General features: G+C 43.2%; 1 protein-coding gene across 1 annotated transcript in view; it reads left to right on the top strand.

Annotated features, from left to right (window-relative positions):
- Window positions 1-12,382, top strand: part of LOC144767998 (alpha-2-macroglobulin-like) — a 237,548-nt gene that overhangs the window by 191,681 nt on the left and 33,485 nt on the right. Inside the window, exons 29-31 of the mRNA XM_078651389.1 lie at window positions 2,419-2,648; window positions 6,933-7,148; window positions 8,060-8,184. Of these exons, the coding sequence (XP_078507515.1) occupies window positions 2,419-2,648; window positions 6,933-7,148; window positions 8,060-8,184 (571 nt within the window). The remainder of the gene's footprint in view (window positions 1-2,418; window positions 2,649-6,932; window positions 7,149-8,059; window positions 8,185-12,382) is intronic.

Here is a 12,382-nt window from a genome sequence, read left to right as displayed (position 1 = left end):
AATCGAACAATCTGTGTTAAATCTGGCCACAAATTCCATGCAAAAAGCAATGGGATATGTGTCTTGAAAATGTCCAAGCATGCAGAAAAACACATGCAGAAACTAGGCTAGTAATACTAATTAATGCATGTTTTTCCCCTTTTCATATAATTCTGCAGAGGGATAACTCGGGGGCATAGTACCAAGGGGGGCGATAGGCAATTATCGCCGATTTTGCGGCTGTTTGTTTTTTTATTCTATCGCCCTATTAGCAAGCTGTCGCTAACTGATGTTAGCGACAGCTTTCAGGCGATAGCGAGCGGTTTGAGGGCCCGCTTTGCATGTCAGCGATGTTTATCGCTAATGACATGCAAAGTGGGCGTACCCAACCAGTTAGCGACTGAAAGCAGTCGCTAACGTCGCTATCGCCTATTTGCAAGGCAGGCGTAGCGTTGGAAATATTCATGCTAACCGCGAATATCTCCAAATACTAACACCTGCCCAGACCAGTTCTTAGCCATGTTATACAATGGGAGGTGGATAACATGGCTAAGAGCATTTTGTCGCTAATGGGTGAATATCTCTGTATTCTCAGCGATATTCACGCATTTCGCTCCTATCGCTAGATATTTTAGCACAATGGAGAAAAACGTTGCTAATAGCATGTTTTCTCCGCTAACATATCCAGCGATAGAGATAAAAAAAAATCATTGCTAAGTCTATTTATCGATAAATATCACTACTTGTTGATAATATGCCCCCCGATTCCCCAGCAACACTGCCAGGCTATGACCCATACCCTTGACTTGGTAATAGCACCTGGAATCAAACACCAGCACATAATAGTTACTTAAATAACTTCCAAAACTCTTGTTTCTTTGTTTTGGTTCTTGCTCTGTTTCATGGCTTTATTGCCATGTCTCCTCTGACTCCTAGCTCTCTTGCCAATCTCCTGTCAGAGTGTTCTCATTATTGATTTTTTACCTTTTACTCTATGTTTTTGTTTTCTTTGTAAGCTGGAGTTACCTCTGATTCTTCTTCTTGTATCTTGGTCTTTCTCCCTCTTTTGCTTGTATTCCCATTCTTTCTGAATGCTCTATGGACTGCATCAATTTCTCTATTTTGCCATCTTCCACTTGGTTCACCTTCGTATTTCTTGGTCACTTCTTTCTGTTCCTGTTTCTTTGTGTTGACTAACCTAGTTCATTTGTGAAGTCTTATACAGACGTTGTTGCTCATTCACGAGTTTCTCTTTCCTTTTTTGTTGCTTTCCTCTGTGTATGTAAGTCTAATTTTGGAAACTGAGTTTGAATGGAAGTGAATTAAACAGATTTACCTATTCATGAACAGCTGACACATACTGTTAATGTACAAAATGTAGGCACATTTTAAATATGACTGAAGAAAGCACATTTAGGGGTCGATTCCGATCCTGGAAAAAAACATCCGTACGATTTGTATCCGGAGCCCTCTCCGTACGAATCGTAAACATGCCGTACAACCCGACGAGTACGATCCGGACCAGGGTATGAGGAAAGATTCGTACGGTCCACGTCAGGTAAGACCGATTCATACGGAAAAGCACACAATCACATACACATCATAAGGTCCGTACACCCCATGATTGCAGGGGTACGGTGCGTATCCCTACGATCATGGGGTGTACGCACCGTACCCCGCGATCGCAGGGTGTAAACACCGTACACCCAGCGAACATGGGGTACGGTGTGTACCCCTGCGATCATGGGGTATACGCACCGTACCCCGCGATCATGGGGTGTACGCACCGTACCCGGGGGGGGCATTCCGTATCTGTTTCGAGACGAACTCTGCTTCTCCGGATGTTTTTGGCTTCCGTAAAAAAAGCGTTGTACGGTGCGTACCCACACACGAATCGTACTTGCTGGGTCGGAGAAACCAGCCGCGAACTGTACGGATGTCGCGTACAGCGGGTTCTGGGGGAGATTCGTACGGGGGTTTGATTCGTACGGTGTCTGTACGATTCGTACAGAGTCCAGCTCCTGGTACGAATCGTACTTCGGCGTACGTAGGGGAACGTTGCAGGGTACGATTCGTATGGGAAAAACGCTCCGTACGGCTATTCGGAGCGGTTTTTCCCGAATCGGAATCGACCCCTTAATTTCTCATTATTTGTGGGCTTCTATCTGTGTCTGGTGGAATCCCCCTTTGGTTTATAAAGGGGAAGTGCAGACTTATTCACCTTTAATTATTGGAAACTGATTGGGGTTCCCTTCAAAGCATGACACGGATGTACAACTACGTAGCCACTACATGCTTGTAGTCTTTAAATAAAATAGCTCAGAGACCACATGTGTACTTCTATTTATCATGCTGTAGATCTCACCCTTCTCCCCTTTGAAGACATCTCAGCAGTGTAAAGACACCTTCTGATTGACATCTCTCTTTTAACTTCTTAAGATGGATCTGTCCACTGGCACCGCACTCAAGAGACCAAAGAAGAGGAGCCGGTTCCCTATTTTCGCTTCCGTCCACGGGCGCCTTCTGCTGAGGTTGAGATGACATCCTACGTGCTGTTGGCTCGCCTTGTCAAGCATCCCATTTCTCAGGAGGATCTCACTAAGTCTGCAAAGATTGTGCAGTGGCTCACGAAGCAGCAGAACCCAACTGGTGGTTTCACCTCAACGCAGGTAGGGTGCACATGAGTGTGTACTTGTGGAATTGTGTGTTTTGCTATGTGCTCAGATGTGATTGGGTGTGTGTCCATGTGTGCAAACATGGTGTATGTGAGTGTGTATCGAGTAGCTTGGCTTATAAGGATTTGCACTACCTTTCACTTTGGAGAGAGTAAACTTCCTGACTTTCAACACTAATGAATGGGATACCCCATAAGGTTATCTTCTTTTTCACAGGAACTGCTCTCTTGCCTCTGGGCCCAGTATTTGTTCTGCTCCTTTCGTAGCTTTGTAGTTTTGTTATCATTAGAACAGCTTCTTGTTCCTTGCAAGGTAAAGTAGGCTGTAAGGTTCTGAGTAAAGAAGGTGAACAGAGCCAAACCAATCTAATCTCCACTGTCTGGATTTAACCATTCAAAATCCATAGGGGATGTGGTCTTGTCCTTGACTCCTTACATAATGCTGTGCTGAGACCAGGGAGGAAGAGGTGCAGGTAGTATTTAAATTAAACTGAAAGCATTGCTGGATCTCACAGGGACCACTAAGGGCTATAACTAAGATGGGAAAATACCATTTGAAAGACATGATACTGCAATCCTGAGATTTTAAGCTTGATATCCGGGTTCCCGGCGTTCTGCATTGCGCTCTTTATTATGGTTTGGGTGTGCCTTGCTGTATGATTCTGTAATTCCATTTAAGATCTATAGGTGTAAATACTGCAGAGGTCAGTCCTGACGTATAGTGACATTCGGGACCACAAATGATACTCATGAAAAAATCATCCAAAGAGCAGATATATAAGTTTGACTCATACCTTCATATGTTATAAGATATCAAAAATTGGGCAAATGATAAACACAGTCTGATTGGGTTATAGAATAGAAGATAATCCATGATAAAGCCCTAATAGTTACCACTCAAGACCTAGGCATTTATGCAGAGACATTCGTGTTCAGTGCAAGCAATACCAAACAACATTACTGTCCATTCGCAACATATATCAATTATCAAACCAATATAGAAAAATAAAGACAATTTTAATAAGAAAAAAGTTATCAAAACAATTAAAGTCATAAATGGAAGATATGTATTTTTACAAGTTTTAAGTAAAACTACCAAACAACTCAAAGCGTAAATTAAAAAACACAGTTCTGAGTTACTGGGATCGAGGAGCAATTTCAAGCTGATTTGGATGGAGCAGAGATCATGTAAACCAAGCAGGTTTCCCTGGTCAAATATTTTACCTTGGGTTTTAAAAAGATTTGGTTTTTTTTTAAGTTTGCCAGGTCATTACAGAAAGCTGAAGTTGGCAAGGGTCCCTTAAAGGCAGAAACATTGTTAACGGCCTTCTTCTGAAGCCTTCAGTTTGGCTCCAAAAGCTCCAAGCTGGGCAAAGTAGGATTTTGAAGCCATCAAGGCAACTTCGTCGCCGAATAACGTTTTCCATCTTGCTCAAGTCATTGGTTTTTACCTTTAAATTTAAGCGTTTTTCTGGCTCTTCAATGTATCCAATATGGTAAAATTGCAAGTTGCAAGTTGTAGCTGACCACGTCTCCACAAGCCGAAATGACTTCACTGCAAGATTCCACTGAAGTATTCATCTTCAGAATAAAAAGCGATAAGCAGGACAAACCTGGAAATAATGCATGCCAGGGTATTCCATCCCCGGGCAACTTATCTCAATTCTCTGAAGTAGTAAAAATGTTCCAGATTCTTCTTACTGGTGGAACATATTCTCCCAGTAACTCCTACAGCCCCAGGGACATCAGAGTAGGCTTCTAAGTGCAGGCCTCGCACCAGGTAGTTCCCTCAGTTTCCAGATTACCATGATCAATTGTTCCCGCTGGGAATCAGGAACTAGGTCTGCCTTTTGAGTCCCTGTAGTAGCAATGGGAGGCTGACCGCTTACACCTTGGAAAGTGGTTCCCATCCTTGTGTGCCAGTAGGAATCAGGAATCATTGCTGGTTCTTTCTTTCCATAGTTAATCTGTATTCTTTCCTTCACATATTTTTTCCAGTTCCAGGAATGCTTGGGCAGGTGGTAGTGAGGTGCCAGTCTTATCCTGTGCATTATACAGTGATTGGAGAATTATCTACACCCAATCCTAATGACTTTCTTGTAAAAACTACTGCTTCCTTTTTTCAGCACTTCCCAAAATTCCTTATCCTAGATATTCCTGGCCCTCTTCTGGCAGCAGAAGCTTTGTCCATTCTTCTTGACACACCCTCATGGAGATGAGGTTTCCTCCCTCCTGTCAATGTTGGATCTGGTTTTGCCTCCTGCCAGGATCACAGGCAGAAATTCTGGAATGTTTCTAACCTCCAGTGGTTTCATTTCTTCACATCCCCATTTGGTATCTCCATTTAAAAAGCGAGAACTCTGAAAGCTACAATTTGTGATGCCAACTTTCCTTTCCCCCTCCCAGATGCCCAGCCATTCCAAGAGCTCCATGTTGACATTACTCCAGCCTTCCTGCTGCCACAGTATAATGTGGGTAGTATTTTGGAAAATTCTACTGTTTGTTCTGCAACAATGAGTTTCATTAAAGTAGAACTGGGTATTCGGAGACGATATGGAATTTAGTAATTGAATCGGGCAGGGGAATGAAATGATTTTAGTCTACGGAAATTATAATTTTTTTCAGCATAATTAGTGTTTTAAATTCCCAGGCAAAATTTTTCTTCTTTCTTGGCTTCAAAGATAAATATGGTCATCTCCCCAAAATGCACTTAGCACTTTATGTATAATGATAACCTAGCTTGCAATTGAACCTTACATGCATTTTCATTATTTCTCACCGTGATAAATTATTTATATCCCATTGTGATGATTTTTGATAAATGTTTTAATGTTTTTAAAATTTGATCTATTTTAGAATGCTTTTATGGTTGTATACTAACCGAATAAAGCTTGTTTTGAATTGAATTGGGTGGTATCAATACACCAAGCAGGCCACATATGACATTTACCTTCCCCAGCACTGGTGCATTGCTGCATTATCTACCATGGTCTACCTTGTAAGTTAAATAAACCAATAATGTTGAACCAGTGCACAGTACATATCAGAGGGGGAAAGCATAGGCGATGTAACACTATCTAACATTGTCATTGAGCACAGAGTCTTAAACCATCAAAACTAACCAGATAAAAGTGGGGAGGACAAAGCAAAATGGATGTCCTATCTTGCCGTATCCATCGGTGCAGTTGAACAATTGTTTGGAAATCTTCTTTGGCTATTACCATAGGGTTATAAATGCTGCTTATTTCTTTATGCGAGAGACACCCCAGAAGCTAGAGCACTCCCAACATAAGGTACAATCCCTTATCACTAGAATAGATAGAAGTGAATCAGAGTAACTCCCTGTCACCATGGAGGTGAAAGTTCTGCCCCTGGGTGGAACACGAACAGCATTCGCCTTTTCCCTATCTAGAACAGTAATATAATGGCCTTTTTATTGAGGCCGGAATACATTTCACATTAGCTAAGAATCTATCTAGAAACTCAAAGTGGATTAGACCTGGTACTTGTAACTATCCATTGCCTATAAGGAGGCTGTTCCGTACCGACTGTACTCTTACTGCTCTTGTGTACCCTTGGATTTCTGTGATCTACGCATCCAGTATAAATATATAAACATTAACTGTCTACAGCCCGCTGTGCTACTGAATATTGGGTGCTCCTAGAACCCCAAATACATGTTGTGAAACCCAAAGTCTAGTGCTGAAAATGGCAGGTTGGTAACTCTGTCAAGTTTGTCGTTAGTAAGGTATCTCTACGTGGTTAGAGTAGAGAGTACCTCTATGTGGATTTCCTCCTTTATTCATCCTTTCCATGGATTCTCTTTTCTCTCCAATCTTCTTTTCCATTTCCCCTGAAATCTATACTGGTCAGATATTATTGCTCTCTCTCCTTCCTGGTCTAATGACCAATGTCTGCTTAGATTGTTTACCAATAGATCCTCTTTTCTCTCTCCTGTCATAGTGCTTCCATCGCTGTTCTCCAAAATTTCTTTCCACCAGCTCTTTGCAGTACCAGCAGCCATGATGGTCGCACATTATCCATAAATAAAATGGTTGCATGTGGGGTCTATTGTTGAAATGTGTGTCTGTGATCCTAATAAGAGATGCACAGATCTTAACCATTGTTGCTATGGAGCATGTGTTGTTGTACATCTCAAGTGTAGTGCTCTGACTTTACTACGGACTCCCAAACCCTTATAGCCTTCTCTTCTTTGGGATGTACCATTAAATTTTTTTATTCATCACTGCTTTCTTCCCGCACTCTCTGTTCACTTCAGGACACTGTAGTGGCTCTCCATGCGCTCGCGACTTATGGTGCTGCCACCTATGTGAAGAATGGAGAAAGTTTGGTGACAGTGAGCTGTGAAACCAAAGTCGAGAGCCAGTTCCACGTAGATGATGATAATCGGCTCCTACTCCAGCGTGCAAAGCTTTCTCATGTGCCCGGAGACTATAATGTGGAGGTGAAGGGAAATGGCTGTGTCTACACTCAGGTGAGTCATTGCCCATGTGCATAAAGTAAGAAAGCAAAACCAAGCATGGGCACCATGGGTAAAAGTCCTGGTACAACAAGGCTCATTGCTACAATCTTGACACTTTGATAGGGTTGGTTTTAATGCATACATTAGTTCTTACCATCAACACCACCTACACAGTGTTAGACAAGTAGCCATTCTGTGGAAAACAGTTCTGTGTCCAATGCTCTCAACTATTGCCAAAAAGATGGAGTGGGTTTCACCAAAACCAACTGATTTGCTTCTAGCAGTGTCTATTCATGCCCTTTTTGAGGTTCATGTCTAAGTGCTGCTGCCTGAAGCGAAAGAGGGATTTAATGAGTCGCACGTCAGGAAGGAGCAGGGAAGAAGAAAAATGTTTGGGGGAGACCGGCATGAGGATAGAGACGGGTGATGGGGTATTTGTAGAGATGGTGATAGCATATGGAAGAGGTAACCAGAGTTGAAGTGAAAAGGAGTGGGATAAAGAAGGATAATTTAGAAGGATGAGGATATAAGTGTTGTGCGAGGATAGATATTTAAAAAGTTCAGTAATAGGAGAAGCTAGAAGAAGGATATTGGTGCAGACTAGCAAGGACAGTGAATCCGCTCTTTATATTTTGCTCTTTTAATACATGAAGCTGGCCTGTTTAATAAGTTTGCACTTGTCAAGTTATGCTTTACTGTGGCATTCCAGTCCCCTGGGAAACAGGGAATGATTTAGTGAAAGGAGGGACAAGAGACATTATTTTAGTTCTCAATGAGTTAGGCAGTCAGAAATAGGCACATGCCCAGATGACAGATTCCAGAGACAGGAGAAGCTCACCAAAGGAATGACTTGCATAAAGCTGCAGATGAATGGACACAAAGTAGACAAACAAACATAGCACCTTTCTGTAATTGTCTTGCAGTCCACCCTCCGTTACAATGTTCCACGTCCAACAGGAGATGCTCCATTTGATCTGCATGTCTGGACTGTACCCGATATCTGTAACCAGAAGTCTGAGAAGAGCTTTGAAGTCCACGTGAACGTCAGGTATGTTTGGGTTGGTCTTGTCTTAGGGTAGGTTACAATTTTTTCATGATTAAGAACATTCATAGGAATATCCTTGTTCCGAAGGATAGCAATGCTATCTCAAGGTCAGGGGTAGTTTCCTCAGGCTCGTCTCAGATTCCTAACAAAACACAGTGTGCTGTTGTGCTTCAGGATTTGAGTCAACTTTGCAGATTGACTACCTGACAGGTGGTACTAGGTCCAGGTTACAGTGTGGGGATTTGACTGGTGGTATTAAGTCCTCTTTGCAGCTTTTGAATACTCTACTGGTGGAACTGAGTCTGCTCTGCAGACCTAATAGACAGTATTGAGTTAACTTAGCAATATGAGAAGTTAACAAGTGGTACTTTTGCAATTTAAAGGCCTAAAAGATGGTGATGAGTTCACTGTGCAGTTTGAGTACCTGATAGATGTTATTTAGGCACTTTGCAGCCTGTGGACTTATCAGGTGGTATTGAGTGCTCTTTAAAGCCTGGGACCTCTCAGGTGGTATTGAGTGCTCTTTGAAGCCTGGGACCTTTCAGGTGGTATTGAGTGCTCTTTGCTGCCTGGGAAATTTCAGGTGGTATTGAGTGCTCGTTGCAGCCTCTGGACCTGTCAGGTGGTATTGAGTGCTCTTTGAAGCCTGGGACCTTTCAGGTGGTATTGAGTGCTCTTTGAAGCCTGGGACCTTTCAGGTGGTATTGAGTGCTGTTTGAAGCCTGGGACTTTTCAGGTAGTATTGAGTGCTCTTTGCAGCCTCTGGACCTGTCAGGCGGTGTTGAGTGCTCTTTGCAGCCTGGGATCTCTCACGTGGTATTGAGTGCTCTTTGCAGTCTGGGACCTCTCAGGTGGTATTGAGTGCTCTTTGCAGCCTGGGACCTCTCAGGTGGTATTGAGTGCTTTTTGCAGCCTGGGACCTATCAGGTGGTCTTGAGTGCTCTTTGCAGCCTGGGACATCTCAGGTGGTATTGAGTGCTCTTTTCAGCCTCTGGACCTGTCAGGTGGTATTGAGTGCTCTTTGAAGCATGGGACCTTTCAGGTGGTATTGAGTGCTCTTTGAAGCCTTGGACCTTTCAGGTGGTATTGAGTGCTCTTTGCAGCCTGGGATCTCTCACGTGGTATTGAGTGCTCTTTGCAGCCTGGGACCTCTCAGGTGGTATTGAGTTCTCTTTGCAGCCTGGGACCTCTCAGGTGGTATTGAGTGCTCTTTGTGGCCTGGGACCTCTCAGGTGGTATTGAGTGCTCTTTGCAGCCTGGGACCTCTCAGGTGGTATTGAGTGCTCTTTGCAGCCTGGGACCTCTCAGGTGGTATTGAGTGCTCTTTGCAGCCTGGGACCTCTCAGGTGGTATTGAGTGCTCTTTGAACCCTGGGACCTTTCAGGTGGTATTAAGTGTTTTTTGAAGCCTGGGACCTTTCAGGTGGTATTGAGTGCTCTTTGCAGCCTATGGACCTGGCAGGTGGTATTGAGTGCTCTTTGCAGCCTGTGGACTTGTCAGGTGGTATTGAGTACACTCTGCAGCCTATGGACTTGTCAGGTGGTATTGAGTACACTCTGCAGCCTATGGACTTGTAAGGTGGTATTGAGTACACTTTGCAGCCTGTGGACTTGTCAGGTGGTATTGAGTACACTTTGCAGCCTATGGACTTGTCAGGTGGTATTAAGTACACTTTGTAGCCTATGGACTTGTCAGGTGGTATTGAGTACACTTTGCAGCCTGTGTACTTGTCAGGTGGTATTGAGTAACCTTTGCAGCCTATGGACTTGTCAGGTGGTATTGAGTACACTTTGCAGCCTATGTACTTGTCAGGTGGTATTGAGTACACTTTGCAGCCTATGGACTTGTCAGGTGGTATTGAGTACACTTTGCAGCCTGTGTACTTGGCAGGTGGTATTGAGTAACCTTTGCAGCCTATGGACTTGTCAGGTGGCATTTAGTGCACTCTGCAGCCTATGGGCTTGTCAGTCAGGTGGTATTGAGTACACTTTGCAGCCTATGGACTTGTCAGGTGGTATTAAGTACACATTGCAGCCTATGGACTTGTCAGGTGGTATTGAGTACACTTTGCAGCCTGTGTACTTGGCAGGTGGTATTGAGTAACCTTTGCAGCCTATAGACTTGTCAGGTGGCATTTAGTGCACTCTGCAGCCTATGGGCTTGTCAGTCAGGTGGTATTGAGTACACTTTGCAGCCTATGGACTTGTCAGGTGGTATTAAGTACACTTTGCAGCCTATGGACTTGTCAGGTGGCATTGAGTACACTTTGCAGCCTGTGTACTTGGCAGGTGGTATTGAGTAACCTTTGCAGCCTATGGACTTGTCAGGTGGCATTTAGTGCACTCTGCAGTCTATGGACCTGGCACTGGGTCCTTGCAGTTTAAGGCACTGACAGGTGGTACTGAAATCATTTTAAAGCATGAAGACGTGACTAGTGAGTCTAATGCAGGTTCAGCAACTGAGTGGCGGTGACTCCACATAACTCCATGTTGGAGCATGTCACATACAGCTTTAAAGCAGCAATACAGATTAAAGAAGAGGATCATGAAAGCTGACATTATCATTTCATTCAGAGAATATATGAGCTACGTTTTCACCTCCGTAGGGACAGAAGGAGGAGATGTTACTGTTAGATTTTCATAATAGCACATGTTTATTACAACCTATAGCCTGCCATAGGAGGTTGATATATTGGCCACTAAAGGCAATAGCAGGACTTTAAGGGGTGTTGCAGCCCACTATGGCAGGCTTTGAGGCTATTCTAACATTTCACCCCTTGAGGGCAGAATGTCTTGATTAAAAGCAAAGGCCGCCCTAGAGACAGAGGGGGTAGAAACTCCCACAGACCAAAGACTTTGTCTCAAAGCTCTCACCTTAAATGTTAGGTAGGAAGGCAAATGTTTATTGCATAATTTAAATGAACAATCAATACAATAAATAGTAACAAGAAGCAACCAAATGGATACTAATATTAATAAAGTCTAATCTTAATCATTCATCAGTTAAGAATTCATAAGAAAAATCTTAGAATTTAACATGATCAGAGTACATTATTCTGTGGGGCCTGTAGGCGCTACCATACCAGTGAAATACATTTGTGCCCGCTTCTCGTAAGAGTAGTTTCAGATACCTGTTTGTCAATTCCTGTACAGAAGGAAATTGATGAAGGATATGGTCTATAGTCTCAGAAGATGGGTGCAAAAGCGACATTGTCTATTTTGTTCCCAGTCCTAATCCATGAATTCTCAAAATGCAAAACTGTGATGTATAAGAGCCTAAAATGCAAAAAAAACTTTTTGGGGCAATGGATTTAAGTTAGAGTCTAGATAAAATTCCCTTTTATTTGAGAATGTGCTATGTGTGTAATGAAAGATCTTATCGTTATATATGGCAGCTACGTCACTCTCATACAACAGAATTTTCATGTTCCTTCTAATTAACAGATTCCAAGTCATCCTAGGAATTGGGGTAAGGTTTTTATTGTATGCAGTTGATGGTTTGCTAACACAGCTCTAGCTCAGTTTAAGTGCCAACCTCTCTTGCTCTTGGGTGCATTTTAACGTCTTCTTTGGAGGAGAAGCGTGGCTCGGTGGTTAGAGGCGGCAGACGCAGAAGCTGAGATCGACCGTGGACCAGGGTTCGATTCCCCGCCTCGGCGGGTCTCAGGCTCAAAAATTCCACAGACTCGACAATTCTCACTTTGGTGCCTACTCGACTCACAGGGTCACACTCTGCGACTCTGGGCAATAGCTTGCTTAATCTCCACTACGGCCCCTCGCAGCGGGATGCCTGGCTTTCACCTTGTGGATACCCTGCCGGGGTATCTCACAGGGGAATACCAGGACGGGTTCCCTAAGCAAGCGCTTAGATACCGTGTTGGTGATTTGCGCTATATAAATACATGTACATTTACAATGAGGCTTTTTAGACTGGAGAGTGGTGCATTTTGAAAATCAAGAAATGTATTGACTACATTATATGGTTTAAAAAACTGCTGACTAAGACCAAATTCTAGTCTAATCAAAATGGGGGGTCAAAGATCTCAACTTAAAAGCCTTTCAAACAATTTTAATAAAAATAGTATTTAAGACCTCCATTATGTTTATTAAAAGCAGTTGCTCCATATAACCCAATTGGACACATGTTCTTCATTAGAACCATTAGTGTGCGGCCTACAGCTCCTCCCCCATGCAGATGTGCA

This window comes from Lissotriton helveticus, chromosome 7, assembly GCF_964261635.1.
Source record: "Lissotriton helveticus chromosome 7, aLisHel1.1, whole genome shotgun sequence".
Classification (NCBI taxonomy): Eukaryota; Metazoa; Chordata; class Amphibia; order Caudata; family Salamandridae; genus Lissotriton; species Lissotriton helveticus.
This window is presented reverse-complemented; position numbering and strand designations above follow the sequence as displayed.